The 17660-nt window shown below is 45.6% G+C and overlaps 1 protein-coding gene across 2 annotated transcripts in view; it reads right to left on the bottom strand.

Annotated features, from left to right (window-relative positions):
• The window catches only part of LOC144511806 (fibroblast growth factor 6-like), a 39625-nt gene extending 28058 nt beyond the window's left edge, over positions 1-11567 (bottom strand). Inside the window, exon 1 of one of the 2 annotated variants that reach the window (XM_078242149.1) lies at positions 11274-11567. In XM_078242149.1, coding sequence (XP_078098275.1) covers positions 11274-11352 — 79 coding nt within the window. In that variant the 5' untranslated portion in view covers positions 11353-11567. The remainder of the gene's footprint in view (positions 1-11273) is intronic. The other variant, XM_078242150.1, reaches the window with a different exon arrangement.
• Between the last annotated feature and the right edge of the window lie 6093 nt (positions 11568-17660).

A 17660-nucleotide genomic window follows, 5' to 3' on the forward strand; every position in this document is an offset into this window, starting at 1 on the left:
TCTATAATTCTATGATGGTGCCACAATATGAAACTTCGGTAGTGGATCGCGTTAGATCCCTGGAATTATCTCTCGAAACTGGATTCCTGTCGTACCCAGTAGACATGGAGGGACGGATCCTTCGTCAACAATGTGGATCACTTGAGGAATAGAAAGACGCCCCAGTAGTTAGTGTTGCCGCCAAGAAATGTTTTCAAACCTGTAAGCACCAACCTGATCAACCTGTTATAGACATAACTGATGTCTTCGAGGAAGCAAGTAGTAATGACCTGCCTGTGCCAGAAGAGGTGCCCCTCATTGCAGTTCCTGTTAATGTTAATCTGGTGGAAACATCTCAGTCTACAGAATTACCCCGCTCTATCAGAAACAGAAACACACCCTCAAAGACTCGATTTATAATTGTCCAACTTGTTTAGTTTAGAATTTAGGAATGAATGACTTAGTTACTGAAGATTGTTTAAAGGAGTTAGAGGGGGAGGGATGTGGTGATTTAAGGGCAACGCAGCAGAAGAGGGTCACCTGGCTTGGGGGACTAATTCAGACTGAGACTGGATAATCAGGGGGGTGGAGCTCTCTCTTAGTCTGAAGACACGTAGAAGACATGTCGGGACTGGGCAGCCAGTGGGTTGCTCGCCTCTGCACAGTTATGTTCCTGACAAAGTCTGTGAGCATGCATGATTACAGTGTTTATGAGAGAGAGATGAGGGTATTTTTGTCAGAGGGAGAGGTGAGAGTGTGTGCATGTGAGAGAGAGAAATGAAAGGGTGGGTGTGTGGGAGAGAAGTGAGAGAGTGAGTGTGTGCAAGACAAGTGAGAGGTAGAGGTGGAAGTGTGAATGTGTTTGTGTGAGAAGGAGGTGTAGTTATGTGTATTTGTGTAAGAGAGAGAAGTGAGTGCGTGAGAGATGAGAGTGTGTGTGGGTGAGAATGTGAGTGAGAGAGGAGATAGTGTAAGTGTATGTGTGCGTGAGAAAGATAAGGGAGAATGTGTGAGAGAGGTGAGAGGGACTGCTGTGTATGTCAGAGATAAGAGAGCATGTGTATGTGTGTGTGTGTGTGTTTGTGTGTGTGTTTGTGTGTGTGTGTTTGTGTGTGTGTGCATGTATGTGGTGAGAGGGAGGGATGAGAGGATTTGCGTATGTGTGTGAGAGAGATAAGGATGTCTGTGTGTGTGTTTGTGTGTGTGTGTGAGAGAGAGATAAGGGAGTGTGTGTGTGTGCGTGCGTGTGTGAGAGAGATAAGGATGTCTGTGTGTGTGTGTTTGTGTGTGTGCGTGTGAGAGAGAGATAAGGGAGCGTGTGTGTGTGTGTGTGCGTGTGTGTGTGAGAGATAAGGATGTCTGTGTGTGTGTTTGTGTGTGTGTGTGAGAGAGATAGGGAGCGTGTGTGTATGTGTGTGAGAGAGATAAGGATGTCTGTGTGTGTGTGTGTGTGTGTGAGAGAGAGAGATAAGGGAGCATGTGCGTGTGTGAGAAAGAGAGAGAGGATCTGTATGTGTGCGTGTGAGAGGGAGGGAGTGATGGGTGGATGTGTGTGTGTGTGAGAGAGAGATAAGGAAGTGTGTGTGTGTGTGTGTGTGTGAGAAAGAGGGAGAAGTGAGAGGCTGTGTGTGTGTCTGTGCGTGTCAGAGAGAGCTAGTGTGTGTATGAGTGCACAAGTGTGTTTGAAATGTGAATCCGCTCCCCTGCAGCAATCCTAAGATTAAACAAATCTGTGAGCAAAAGACATAGCATCACGCATCCCATTAGAAAAAAACAAAAAGATCAGAATTTAGTATTTGTTGAATAAGAGAACTTTCTGATCATAATTAATGTAGACAAAGAAGAAATTGAAAAGACTTCTAGAAATTTGTTTTTGTATGTCTGTACCTATTGCACAAGAACAATCATTATTTTGTGTTTTAATTGTTGGATGTAATCAGAATATTTCTCAGTTCTCTCGGGAGGTCAAAAGTTTACCAGGCTGATTCTGGGGATGGCGGGACTGATTGTTAGATTAGGATTGTTTTCGCTGGAGTTCAGACGAATGAGGGGGGAATCTCATAGAGACTTATAAAATTCTAACAGGACTAGACAGGGTAGATACAGGAAGGATGTTCCCGATGGTGGGGAAGTCCAGAACCAGGGGTCAGAGTCTGAGGATTCGGGGTACACATTTAGGACGGAGGTGAGGAGACATTTCTTCACCCAAAGAATGGTGAGCCTGTGGAATTCATTACCACAGGAAGTAGTTCTTTATAATGTGATAAGGATTCATAGAATCCCTACAGTGCAAAAGGAGGCCATTCAGCCCATCGAATCTGCACCGACCACAACCCCACCTGGGCCCTATCCCTGTAACCCCACGTATTTACTCTGCTAATCCCCCTGGCACCAAGGGGCAATTTAGAATGGCCAATCTACCTAACCTGCACATCTTTGGACTGCGGGAGGAAACCAACACAGACACCGGGAGAACATGCAGACTCCACACAGATAGTGACCCGAGGCCGGAATTGAACCTGGGTCCCTGGCGCTGTGAGGCAGCAGTGCTAACCACTGTGCCACCCCAGTTGATGTCAAAATATTGAATGTATTCAAGAGGCGGCTAGATATAGCACTTTGGGTAAATGGGATCAAAGGTTATGGGGAGAAAACAGAATTAGGCTATTGAGTTGGATGATCCACCATGATCATGATGAATGGCAAAACAAGCTCGAAGGGCCAAATGGCCTCCTCTTGCTCCTATCTTCTATGTCTATGTTTCTATTCTGAGGCTGGAAATGTTTGGGGTTTTATGGGGATAACCTGTCACCATCTTATAGTAATGGCTCCCCCCACAAGTGGAAACAAGGGTGGGATTTTCCAGCCCATCCGCTGGCAGCATCTTCCATTTCCGCCAAAGGTGACCTATGCGCCATGTTCTCCAGCGGCATGTCCGGCAAACAACACAAATGGCCATTGACTTTGGTAGGTCTGGAAGAGACCACCGGCGACCAATGGTGAGCTACCTCCGCCACGGGAAAACACGCCACAGGGTGGAAAATCCCGGCCAATGTCTTTACTTCTAGATTACTGAAGATGGACATTTCTCAGCCTTCAGCTCTCTAGAGAAACAATCCCTCACTCAATCCGTCAGAGCAACCGAACTTACAATGGAGAAAAAACAAAATCAAACCATCAGAGAAGGAATGTGAAGGGAACAGATGAAGAGATTGAGTGAGAGGAAATGTCTCTGCAGGAAACAAATAATCCAGAGAATCTCCGATGCGTGCGCAATGGGGAGTGTGAGAAAGAAAGATGCTAATCTTCACTGCTTGGGTGGCAATCTGGCAGAGCCAATCAGAGCAGGTCTTTTTGTAAACATGCCAGACTTTCATTCTATTGATTCCAACAAAGATCAGGTGGGTTCCACAATGTGCAACTGATTCGATCACTCAATTACCTGGAGTATTGCGCACAGTTTTGGTCCCCGTATTTGAGGAAAGATGTTGTGGCATTGGAGGCAGTTCAGAAAAGGTTCACTGGATTGATTCCAGAGATGGGGGGTTTGTCGTATGAAGAGAGATTGAGCAGTTTAGGCCGACACTCTCTGGAATTTAGAAGAATGAGGGGAAATCAAATTGAGGTATTCAAGATGATAAAAGGCATGGATAAAGTAGACGTGGAGCAGATGCTTCCTCTTGTGGGGCATTCTAGGACAAGAGATCATAGTCTTAGGATAAGGGGAAGCAAATTTAAAACAGAGTTGAGGAAAAACTACTTCTCCCAAAGGGTTGTGAATCTGTGGAATTCGCTGCCCCAAAGTACGGTGGATGCTGGGACAGTGAGTAAATTTGAGGAGGAGTTAGACAGATTTTTAATTGGTAATGGGTTGAGGGGTTATGGGGAGAAGGCAGGAAAATGGGGACGAGGAGCATATCAGCCATGATCAAATGGCAGAGTGGACTCGATGGGCTGAATGGCCTAATTCTGCTCCGATATCTTATGAACTTATTACCACCCCATGAGGTTGCTAAGCAAAAGAAACGTCTATAAAAACAGTAATGTAGACTTGTACTATTGGATGGATGAATCTTTATATCCTAATGTTATTTGTGCAAATATCCTGCCTGTACAGTATCTCAGAGTCTCCAATATGAAGATGTGTCACCCAACACATTGGTCCATAATCAAAATTACTGCCAATGTGTCAAAGGATGAGAGTAATCCTGGCACAAAGTCAAAAATACCTCCATCGAGAATGAACTTCAGGTCAAGCAGTTGGCACACGGTAACACAATTCAGGACATAACTACCCATTCTCAGGTTATTCCCCAAATACCCTCTTGTTTCAGATTGCTGAGGCCTTCAGGGCTTTCCATCCTTGTCTGGAGTATTGTGTGCAGTTTTGGTCTAAGGAAGGATGTTCTTGCTATAGAGGGAGTGCGGCAAAGGTTTACCAGACTGATTCTTGTGTTGGTGGGACGGATGTATGAGAAGAGATTGATTAGGATTATATTCGCTGGAGTTCAGATGAATGAGAGGGGGATCTCATAGAAACCTAGAAAATTCTAACAGGACTAGGCAGGGTAGATTCAAGAAGGATGTTCCCAATGGTGGGGGTGTCCAGAACTAGGAGTCACAGTCTAAGGATATGGGGTAAATCCTTTCGGACTGAGATGAGGATAAATGTCTTCACCCAGTGAGTCGTGAGCCTGGGGAATTTGCTACCACAGAAAGCAGTTGAAGCCAAAACATTGTATTTTTCAAGAAGGACTTATATATAGCTCTTGGGGCGGAAGGGATCAAAAAATATGAGGGGATGGGGGAAGTGAGATCAAGCTATTAAGTTGGCTGATCAGTGATAATAATACTGAATGGTGGGGCAGGCTCGAAGGGCTGAATGGCCTACTCCTGCTCCTCTTTTCCAGGTTTCTGCACAACCCATTCTGGTGACTGTTACTACCCAATAATCAACTCTGGATTATCCTTCACTAGATATTCAATGATTACATTATTATTGCTAATCCTTCCTCTATATCATCTGAGTTGAATGTCTTGGGGTTCAGTACCTGTTGTAAAGCCCCATTGCAGCCACATCAGGCATTACATAATGAGTTATAAGGCTGAGGAAGCCCATGTAATTCATGGTGCTTTCTGAATGCCTTGATGAGATGCCAGCCTGGGACTACAGTTACCTGCTATTCTCTTGATGTGTTTAAATCAAAGACGTTGGGTGGCACGGTGGCACAATGGTTAGCACTGCTGCCTCACAGCTCCAGGGACTTGGGTTCGAGTTGGTTGCAAGTTAAATTTTGGCTTGAAATTCCCTGCTTACTGAACCTATCTACCTTTGTCTTAAAGACACTCAATGACCTGGCCTCCACAACCCTCTGTGGCAATGACTTCCACAGATTCAACACCCTCTGGCTGAAGAAATTCCTCCTCATCTCAATTTTAAAGGAGCATCCCTTCACTCTGCGGTAGTGCCCTCGAGTTCTAGTCTCTCCCAGTAGTGGGAATATCCTCTCCACATCCATTCCATCTAGGCCTCTCGGCATTCTAGAAGTTTCTGTAAGTTCTGCAAGTGGAAGGCATTGAAAGACTGCTTGCCACTCTTAATTGGACAGGGAAGCTGTCCCCATGACAACTGAGGGGACTCTCTGGTCAAAATTCTAAAGAATGATTGTTTCCCCAGATTCAGGACTTGGAAACCATCCAGACTCCCTGTTTCCCACCCCAAAGCAAAGGCTCAGCCCCAGGTTTCTCAGTCTTGATCACCATCCAGTTGCAGATTGCATGTTTATGGTCCAGGCTCAGCGATGATGTCAAATAGCTGGCCAAACTCACGATTAAAGTTCTCTCATGAAACAGTATTTTTTAATGATTCACAGGATGTGGGCACCGCTGGCTAAGCCAGCATTTATTGCCGATCAGAATCCCTACAGTGCCGAAGGAGGCCATTTTGCCTATCGAGTCTGCACCGACTCTCCAAAACTGCATCCCACCCAGGCCCTCCCCTCCGCACCATCCCCGTCACATTTACCATGGCTAATCCACCTAACCAACGCATCTTTGGGAGGAAACCGGAGTACCTGGAGGAAACCCACACAGACATGTAAAATCGCCGGCACCAATGCACCCCTCCCCGATGAGCTCAATGCATCCTATGCCTGTTTTGAGCAAGAGGTCAGCGAGAGCATGCCCTCCACCCCCGGAAGCCTCGGACGAACCTGTATCCGAGGTCACTATTGCAGGTGTCAGAGCATCTTTCTCGAAGATCAACCCAAACGACTGGCCCGGATGGGGTACCCGGACGAGCACTCAGATCCTGCGCGCACTAGCTGGCGGGGGTATTCGCAGACATCTTCAACGTCTCTTTACAACAATCTGAGGTCCCTATCTGCTTCAAAAAGACAACCATCATCCCGGTACCCAAGAAAATCCAGGCAGCGTGCCTTATTGACTATCGCCCGGTGGCTCTGACATCCATCATTATGAAGTGCTTCGAAAGGTTAGTCATGGCACGAATCAATTCCCAGATTGCCTGGATCCACTACAGCTCACCTACTGCCGCAACAGGCCCACCACAGGCGCCATCTTCCTGGCCCTGCACTCAACCCTGGAACACCTAGATAACAAAGACACCTTTGTCAGACTCTCATTTATTGACGACAGCTCAGCCTTCAACACCATTATTCCTACAAAGCTCATCTCCAAACTCCATGGCCTGGGGCTTGGCTCCTCCCTCTGCGACTGAATCCTGAACTTCCTAACCCACAGACCACAATCAGTAAGGATACGCAACAATACCTCCTCCTCCACAATCATCCTCAACACCGGTGCCCCACAAAGCTGTGTTTGCAGCCTCTTACTATACTCCTTATACACCTATGATTGTGTGGCCAAATTCCCCTCTAATTCGATTTTCAAGGCTGCTGATGACACCACGGTAGTGGATCGGATCTCAAACAATGAAAGATGGAGTACAGGAAAGAGATAGAGAATCTGTTGAACTGGTACGATGACAATCATCTCTCCCTCAATGTCAACAAAACGAAGGAGATAGTCATCAACTTCAGGAAGCGTAGTGGAGGACATGCCCCTGTCTACATCAATGGGGATGAAGTAGAAATGGTCGAGAGCTTCAGGTTTTTAGGTGTCCAGATCACCAACAACCTGTCCTGGTCCCTCCATGCTGACACTATAGTTAAGAAAGCCCACCAACATCTCTACTTTCTCAGAAGATTAAGGAAATTTGGCATGTCCACTATGGCTCTCACCAACTTTTACAGATGCACCATAGAAAGCATTCTTTCTGCTTGTATCACAGCTTGGTATGGCTCCTGCTCTGTCCAAGACCCTCAATAAACTACAAAGGGTTGTGAACGAAGCCCAGTCCATCACTCAAACCAGCCTCCCATCCATTGACACTGTCTAAACTTCCCGCTGCCTCGGCAAAGCAGCCAGCATGATTAAGGATCCCACGCACCCCGGGCATTCTCTCTTCCACCTTCTTCCATCAGGAAAAAGATACAAAAGTCTGAGGGCACGTACCAACCGACACAAGAACAGCTTTGTCCCTGCTGTCTTGCATTAAGTTGATCTTTCTCTACACCCTAGCTATGACTGATGCACCCTCTCCTTTCCTTCTCTATGTACGGTATGCTTTGTCTGTATAGCGTACAAGAAACAATACTTTTCACTATTTACTAATACATGTGACAATAATAAATCAAATCAAATCAAACATAGGGAGAATGTGCAAACTCCACACAGGCAGTCACCCTTAAAAGACGTCTTCTTGGACTGCCACAGTCCAAATGATGTAGGTACATCCACTGTGCTGTTAGGGAGGGAGTTGCAGGATTTTGACCCAGCGACAGTGAAGGAACGGCAATATATTTCCAAATCAGGACGGTGAGTGACTTGGAGGGGAATTTGCAAGTGGTCGTGTTCCCAGGCATCTACTGCCCTCGTTGTTCGAGGTGGTAGAGGTTGCGGGTTTGGAAGGCGCTGCTGAGAGATACTTGGCGAGTTACTGCAGTGCATCTTGTAGGTGGTACACACTGCTGCCACTGTGCATCAGGGGTGGAGAAAGTAAATGTTTAAGATGATGGATGGGGTACAAATAGGCTGCTTTCACCTAGATATTGTGAAGCTTCTAATGTTCTTAGAGTTGCACTCATCCAAACAGGCGGACAGTATTCCATCACACTCCTAACTTATGTCTGTAGGTGGTCAACAAGCTTTGGAGATTCAGGAGTTGAGTTACCCACCACAGAATTCATAACCTCGGACCTGCAAATTAATGACCTTTTGGATTTCACGTTGAGATAACTCAACAGGAAGCACCATATTCTTAGCACTTTCAATGGAAGAGCCCTTAAACATTGTTCATGATCATTAAATCCCTGCTCCCAGTGTCACCCATTGTGCACCACTCAACCAGGACAACATTTTGCATAATGTCTGCCAAACCTAGTCAAGATGGGGGCCTCATTTGATTGGGCAGCCAGCCACCTGGTGTGAGGAATAGAACAAATTAGGCCCAGTTGTGTGCTTAGAAAGGCTCAAGAGTGGGCCAAGGTGGTGTCTCTATTTTTTAAGCTTATTCTTGAGACAGGGACAGCACCACCAATGTCAGCATTTATTGCCAATCACTAACTTTGTTGAGAATGTGACCGAGATTTCTCCAAGGTACTTGGTACAACCAAGAGGCTTGCTAGCGTACTTTAGAGAATAGGTAGAGTCCACCATGTTGGTGTGGGATTGAAGTCACAAGTATCATAGAATCCCTACAGTGCAGAAGGAGGCCATTCGGCCCATCAAGTCCCACTCAGGCCCTACTCCTGTAACCCCACGCGTTTACCCTCCTAATCCCTCCAACACTAGGATCAATTTAGCACGGCCAATCAACCAAACCCACACATCTTTGGACTGTAGGAGGAAACCGGAGCACCCGGAGGAAACCCACGCAGACACGGGGAGAAAGTGCAAACTCCACACAGACAGTGACCCAAGGCAGGAATTGAACCCGAGACCCTGGCACTGTGAGGCAACAGTACTAACCACTGTGCCACCGTGATGCCCCTAAGTAGGCCAGACAAAGCAAGGATGGCTGGCTCCCAGCCCTAAAGGACAATAGTGAACTAGTTGGGTTCTCCCCGAGAATCTGGTGGCTTCATGGTCACTTTTGCTGACACTAGCTCTATATTTAAAAAAAAAATCAATTCTCAAATTGCCACAGATGGATTTGAAGACTAACAATCCAGATCTCAGTATTGTCCAGTAGTAGAACCAGGATGTTAGAATACACACGCAAACAGTGCTTGATGCTACTTTAAAGTAGTATCTGCTTTCGTATTCCTAGGATTGAGCACAAAGATATTCTCAGCAGAGATCATAAATAAACAAATGTCAAGCATTTATGTTCAGTATTTATCGGGTGAGATGTCAAAGCTAAATTAAATCATCACAAGCTGTAAATTTCTTTCAGCCTCACTGTCGGTGTATTCTTGCATTCTGCACGATTGTCAGCACTTTATACACATAACAAAATCTAAAGTTGGAAATCAGGGATGATTCCTGTTTATTTTTTAAACCCAGGTTAAAAATTGTTGTAATGCGACATATATCAAATTCCAATGTTACGAAAATCTCAATGGCTCAATAAAAGAATCTGTATTCACCCAAGCTGTTGGTGAAACATAAAAATATAATGCACATTGGCCAACAGAAGTCAAACTATTCCACCTCACTATCTAGAAAAAGATGGGTGGCACGGTGGCACTGTAGTTAGCACTGCTGCTTCACAGCGGCAGGGACCCAGGTTCGATTCCCGGCTTGGGTAACTGTCTGTGTGGAGTTTGTACATTCTCCCCGTGTCCGCGTGGGTTTCCTCCGGGTGCTCCGATTTCCTCCCACAGTCCAAAGATGTGCAGGTTAGGTGGATTGGCCATGCTAAATTGCCCCTTAGTGTCCCAAAGATGTGCAGGTTAGGTGGATTGGCCATGCTAAATTGCCCCTTAGTGTCCCAAAGATGTGTAGGTTAGGGGGATTAGCGGTGGGGTAAATACATGAGGTTACGGGGATAGGGCCTGGGTGAGATTGCTGTTGGTGCAGACTCAATGGGCCGAATGGCCTCCTTCTGCACTGTAGGGATTCCATGATTCTATAAAACAGGACCCCCTCCATACAAACACACACAACTTGCAACCTGACTTACTGTGGCACATGTAATCTAATTTTACCTAAGCATCTTTGGGGGATGGGGAGATTGTGCAGTGGGAGTGGGTGGTGGGGTGGAGCGCTGGTCTAAATAAAAGAGGGCTTGCGTTGCAACACAAATAAACTGACTGCTGTTCCTGATTCCTTCTAGCATCAGCTGACCTGACCTTGTACTTCAGCCAAGACACCAATAAGCTTTATTGGAAAAGTCAGCCCCTCGCTTCCCAACGTTCTTCAATATCCATTCATTAACTGTCTTCCACTGCAAGATGTATGAACAATTTACAAGTTACGGGTGTAGAATGATTCGCAGTGAACGCACGAACAACAGGAAACGAGGAATGGAGTGACAAGCTGGCATGCTTTCCTCTCTATTTTTACAGTATCGTTTTTGTCCATAACATGTATTTAACCATTTAAGGTCCGTGTAGCAATTGGGTAGCAGAAGTATTCAATAGTTTACAAGCAAGTTTACAAGCACTCTGCCTCTGTAAGTTCCTCTCACTGTCCTTACAATATTCAGTATTACAAAATTCGTTCAGTGCAATATTCCTTCAGTTTCGAACGTAAATATAATCTAGAAAGACATTATTTGTACAGCCCTCAAGAGCTGTGAAATCCAGTCTGGTAGTCAAGTGCATTCAAACCTTCGAGATCTCAAGGCAAAACATAAGCCAGGTTTACACGTACTGCCCAAAGACCTGAGGCATTCGAGTGGCATTATCAAACAAGGAGGCAATTGTCTTGTTAGTAGTGCCATCATGCCTACTTAACAGGCTGTCAAACGCTTATTAACATTCAAGACGGGCATTTTTCACGAAATTACTCCTTGTTGAAAGACTGGGGCACTGCAGTCGAGATAAGGCTCTGCATGATTTTGGATGACTTTCTATTGCTGTTCAGATAGGCCAACAAAAGGAGATCATGTTTCGTTTAACCCTGCACAAGGTACAATTATTAGCTCCGGTGCAATGCAGCACTTGCCTATAGATGCTTGTCAAGTGAAGTTGCAAATAATTCAGTTTGGTTAACGGTAACTGGATCAGAATCCCCCCCCCCCCAAAAAAAAAAGATCAGCAGACTACCTACTGTACTGGTTTTCCGCGTGTACTCCATTAATTTGTCCATCAGCCGTGATTTGGAGGTGAAACCCGATGCCAACATTGCAATAAAGCCTCCTCACTCTCTTGATTCCAGTGAAATAGTCCCTGTCCCATCCGAGGTCTAATTTCCTCCCAGAGATCGGATACAAGGACCTGGACAGGAGAGTCTCCCAACTCCCTTCCAAGCTCCCCCTGGCTTTCGTTGCTATTGGAACCGGGGAGGCTATCCCAGTCAGGAGACCGAGGAGAACAACTGGCCAGGTCCAGTCGAGAGTCGCCTGGTGGAACATTCTAATCAACTTAAACCAACACGTGGGTGAGGAATTGATGAACTAAAAATAACCGAGCTTCTAGATTTTCAGTCTGAAGTCTGTCAGTGCTCCCTTTATTTTTGGAGCCTGGTCAAAGTACTGCTGACACACACAAAATCCGAAGAGAATATTAAATAAAACACCTTTAACGCAGTCATTATATTGGTGCATACACTTGGTGACCAATAGGTTTCTCTTTTAATGTATCCAGTGATGTCACACGTGTTGGCTTTTGACATTTAGAAGCTGACTCTCGAGGTTAAAATAAAAAATAGAATGTGCATTTCTGGAAAGTATAGTGTTTTTTTAATTTGACGTCTATTTATTTTAGCTCCATGATGTACAGGCTCGCAATGCCGGCAATGCACTGCATCACCTCATATTACTGTGGTGGACCAACCCTACATACACTGCTGTGAAGTGTGCTGCATGACTACAGCAATAGGACTATATATATACATTGAAAACTTCTGAGAGTAAATAAATTGCCATTAACAACTTGCACAAGTTCATTGGATCCCTACAACGCAGAAGGAGGCCATCCGGCCCATCGAGCCTGCACTGACAATGATCCCACCGAGGCCCTATCCCCGTAACCCCACACATCTACCCTGACAATCCCCCTGACACTAAGGGGGGATTTAGCATAGCCAATTAACCTAACCCGCAACATATGCCGGAATTTTACCCCCTCGCCCGCCCGAGGCTCGTAAGATCACGCCCAAAGCCAATGGAGAATGCCATTCTGTGAGCCATCGTGATGGATGTGCTGGTAAAACTCCGGCCATAGTATCTTACCCAGGTCCTCTCCCCCGCCCTGTCCCCGTAACTTCACGCATTTACCGTAGCTAATCAATCTAATCTACACATCCTTGGACACTAAGGGGCAATTTAGCACGGCCAATCCATCAAACCTGCTAACCTTTGGAGTGTGGGAGGAAACTGGAGCACCCGGAGGAAACCCATGCAGACACGGGGAGAATGTGCAAACTCCATACAGACAGTCACCCAAGGCCGGAATTGAACCCGGGTCCCTGGCGCTGTGAGGCAGCAGTGCTAACCACTGTGCCACCTTTTTAGATTATTTGAAACCTTCAGAAAGCCCATGCATAAAATGCCAAGCAATGTGCCATCCGCAAACAGCACTGCAATTGGGATGGTTTTTTTAACCACATACCCAGATTTGAGCAAGTCCCCAACCCTTGTTGATTGTGATACGTTGCATTCTCTTTCCTCTGCACCCAGCCCCACCGCTTCCATAATTCAATAATAGATCTCAGCATCTGTTTAGAAGGAGCTGCCCTTGATGCAGCAGCTGGAGATTTCCAGTCGACAAATTCTCAGCCCCGTATCCAAGGAGAAACAAGACGACCACGCAAATAACTGTTAGTGCCACAATGAAAGAATGTTTGCATGGCGGAGTTACAACCAGCAGAAGATGGCAGTGGGTGGGAGCATTCGAACTGTGTTGGCAAGAGATGCGTTCAATCTCAGGGCTCACGCATTTTGGAGGGGTCAACTTCAGATTTCATAGAATTATATTTCTCTTCATTTGATCGGTTTTCATCAGAAAAGGAGCAAGTGTGCACTTTGTGATAACCGCAATGATTGGCAGCCATCAGGCTAAAAACAACAACTATTTATTCACTAACTCAAACTATGTACAGCGTGCTTCGATATGTGTCCTTTCTGTTCAACCGCAGGATTGATTCTGATGGTAAAAGTCTGCCCTCAACCTTGGGATTTGCATGCTCCCACCCCATTGGGTGATCGGGTCACACGACCCTTCAAACTCTCACCCCTTAAAGAGGCTCGCTACCACACACTTGTACCAAAACCTGTTGATGAACTTTTTTAAATTCATTCACGGGACACGGACGTCACTGGCTGGGCCAGCATTTATTGCCCATCCTTAGTTGCCCTTGAAGGGCAGTTGAGAGTCAACCACATTGCTGTGACTCTGGAGTCACGTGTAGGCCAGACCGGGTAAGGATGGCAGATTTCCTTCCCTAAAGGACATTAGTGAACCAGATGGGTTTTTACGATAATCGACAATGGTCATCATCAGATTCTTAATTCCAGATTTTTAAAATTGAATTCAAATTCCACCAACTGCCGTGGCGGGATTCGAACCTGGGTCTCCAGAACATTAGCTGAGTTTCAGGATTAATAGTCTAGCGATAATACCACTAGGCCATTGCCTGCCCCCAAGACCACTTGAGTGGTCTTGTTGCATTTGAGTGGCCTTGTTGCATTTTCTCCTTGCATACCTGTGTGTTGTCGCCGGATGACAGCGTCAGGTGTAGCTCAATCCCTCTGAGTCAGAACGTTGTTGATCCAAGACCAAGTTCAGCGACTTCATCACAAAACCAAGACTGACAATCTAGCTCAGTACAAAGAGATTGCAGCACTGTAGGAGGGCCTGGCTTACCCCTCCAGTGAGTGACAACTGACTGCTCTTGGCTGTATGTTATTATGCTCATGGTACTATATTGAAGAACAGCAGAGTTCTCTCCAGTAACGTTTCGAATACTGTATGCCTCTTTGGTCCCTTTATTTAAGGGAAGATATATTATCACATGAGGCAGAACAGAGGAGGTTTACTAGGATGATCCTGGCGGGACTGCCACATTAGGAACGATTCGTTTGGACTATACTACTTGGAGTTCAGAGGAATGAGAGGAGATATAATTGAAACATATAAAATTCATAGGGGGTTAGACAGTGTGATTGTTGGGAGCAAGTTTTAACTCATGGGAGAGTGTATGACCTGAGGGCATATTCGTAGAATAAGGGGGTGCTCATTTAAGACAGATTTGAGGGAGAATTTCTTTTCTCAAAGAGTTTATTTATTAGTGTCACAAGTAGGCTTACATTAACACTGCAATGAAGTTACTGTGAAAATCCCCTAGTCACCACACTCCGGCGCCTGTTCGGGTACACTGAGGGAGAATTTAGCATGGCCAATGCACCTAACCAGCATGTCTTTTGGAGTGTGGGAGGAAACCGGAGCACCCGAAGGAAACCCATACAGACACAGGGAGAACGTGCAGACTCCGCACAGACAGTGACCCAAGCCGGGAATCGAACCCAGGCCCCTGTGATGGGTTTAATGCCACAGTTGCACCAGAATTGTGCCAGACAATTTGGTGGAATGGGCAGAGAGGTGGCAGATGAAGTTCATTGCAGAGAAGTGTGAAGTGATTCATTTTGGTAGGTAGAACATCAAGAGACAATATAAAATGAAGGGTTCAAATCTAAAGGGGGTGCAGGAGCAGAGGGACCTGGGCGTTTAGATGCAAAAATCATTGGAGGTGGTGGGAGAGGTTGAGAGCATGGTTAATAAAGCATACAGTTTCCCAGGTTTTATTAATAGAGTATGAAAGTTTGAACTTGTGTAAGACACTAGTTCTGTCTCAGCTGGAGTGCTGTGTACAGTTCTGGGCGCTACACTTTAGGAAGGATGTGAAGGCACTGGAGAGAGTGCAATAAAGATTTACAAAATTGGTTCCAGGCATGAGTGAATATGATTAAGGCAGAGGTAGATATGTTCTTGATTAACAAGGGCGGGTTAAAGGATGTTAGAATCAGAATTTATGTCACACTATTTGTAACTCCCACAGTTGCGTGGACCTGCAGAGTTTCACTGGCTGTCTTGTCTGGAGACAATACACATCTTTTTAGCCTGTCTTGATGCTCTCTCCACTCCCATTGTTTTGTTTCTTAAAGACTGGATTAGTTGTAAGTATTCGCATTCCAACCATGTAAATTGAGTCTGTGTCTTATAAGTTCTGTTTGTGAACAGAATTCCCACTCACCTGAAGAAGGGGCTCAGAGCCTCGAAAGCTTGTGTGGCTTTTGCTACCAAATAAACCTGTTGGACTTTAACCTGGTGTTGTTAAACTTCTTACTGTGTTTACCCCAGTCCAACGCCGGCATCTCCACATCAGGGTTAAAGGATATCAGGGATAGTGTGAATGTGGAGTTACGGCCACTATCAGATCAGCCATGATTTTATTGAATGGTGGGACAGGTCTGAGGGCTCAAATGGCCCACTCCTGCTTCTAATTCATATGTTCATATGTCTGAGGAGCTTCAGTTATGGAGATAGAATAGAGAAAAGAAAGCAGAGAGATAATTTAATAGAGGGGCTCAAAATCATGCGAGCTCTGGACCGAGTTCCCACTCATCAAAGGACTGAGAATGAGATAGCACAGACTTAAAGTCATTGGCAAAGGAAGCGAAAGCATGCGAGAAGAATACTTTTTCACGCAACAAGTGATTGAGGTCTGGAATGCACTGCCTGAGCGCATGGTGGAAACAGATTAAATCGAGTCAAGAGGGAGTTAGACCGATACTTGAAAAGGGAGCACGTGCAGGGTTATGGGGGAAAAGTGCGAGAATGGCACTAAGTGAATTGCGCACGCGGAGAGCAGGTGCAGGCATAGAAACTAGAAGCAGGAATAGGCATGATGGGCCAAATGGCCTTCTCCTGTAACAATTCTGCGATCCTGTAAAGAGTAGGATGGTTGTCGGATTCAGTCAGATGTTTACATCACCCACAGGATACGTACAGAACGATTGTTCCTAATGGGCAGAACGATCTCCAAATATGATCACTGTTGTAATGGAGGGAATGGAGTAACCAATTTGCACGCATCAAGGTCCCATACCGGCAATAAGATAATGACCAGATAATCTCTTTTAGTGTTATTGGTCAAGGGTTAAGGCCATAATGAGACCATAAGAAATAGGAACAGGAGAAGGTTCGTCAGCCCTTCGAGCCTGGTTGTGGAAGCAGGACACCAATTTGAGTTCACCATCAATGGGCACAATGATGATGATGGGTATTTAAGAGTAGTCTGGGATCACTGTCAGCAGAAGAGCACTCCCTACCAGCTACACCGCAGTTGTCTGGCAATTGGTTCCTATTTTATTAGGTTAACATCTATTGTTAAGGTGTCATGGTGAGTTAGTGCTACCGGGATCAGCAGACAGAGGGGCATGGACACTAGTTGGCAGGAGATGGCGATCAGTCATGGTATCGTCATAGCCAGGTATCTCTGTGATGTTCACCTGATGTTCCCCATCTTCCACTCTAAAGCCAAGGAGAAATGGAAGAGCTTTTATAGTTCCTGAGGCCCAGTCCACAACCATAAAACATTACAAGTGCCCTATTTCTGCTTGATAAGAGATTTAAATTGGTTCCAGTCTATCATTTGGTTCCTGACTCCCCAAAGCCTTTCCACCACTTATAAGGCACAGGGAGAGGTTGGGGTGAAAGAACCTCCACTTGCATACGAGCAACAATGTTCAAAAAGCTCAACACCACCCAGGAAAAAGTAGCTCGTGTGATCGGCACTCCATCCATTACCTTAAACATTCAGTTTCTCCACAACCATCACATAGTGACAGCAGTGTGTGCCATCTACAAGATGCATTGCCCAGACTGCTTCAACAGTACCTTCCAAACCCGAGACTTCTGCTACAAAGGACAAGGACGCAGAAACACCACCACCTGCAAATTCCCCTCCGAGACATACATCATCCTAACTTAGAAATGTATCACTGCTCCTTCATCATTGCAGAATTAGAACTCTGGAACTTCTCCCCTAATAGCACCGTGGGTGTAGCTTCACCACCGGAACCGAAATGGATCAAGAAGTCAGCTACCAGCTTCTCAAGGGCAATTAGGAATTGGCAATAAATGTTGGCATCGTCAGTGATGCCCACAATTCATTCACGTAGAATTTTATTAGAAAATGCATCAACAAAATCCCTCAATATTTTTCTTAAAGAAACGTAACTCAGCTCCAATCCCAGGATCATTTCTTATGAAATGATCTACAATCCTGAGCATGGAAAAAAACAAACTGTTCACAGTCCCTGGGTCAAGGGTTGCAATCCTATCAGAACTGTGGTACACACCAGTGATCACTTAGAGCATTACTTATACACCCAGGGCCACAAACATCCTGTCCTTGACTAGAATTCTGTTATTGCAAATTTGCATCAGTGTACATAGGTTTTGTAATGGTTAGTGGAAAGTCTCCCTTGA

The sequence above is a fragment of the Mustelus asterias genome, chromosome 25 (genome assembly GCF_964213995.1).
Source record: "Mustelus asterias chromosome 25, sMusAst1.hap1.1, whole genome shotgun sequence".
Taxonomy (NCBI): Eukaryota; Metazoa; Chordata; class Chondrichthyes; order Carcharhiniformes; family Triakidae; genus Mustelus; species Mustelus asterias.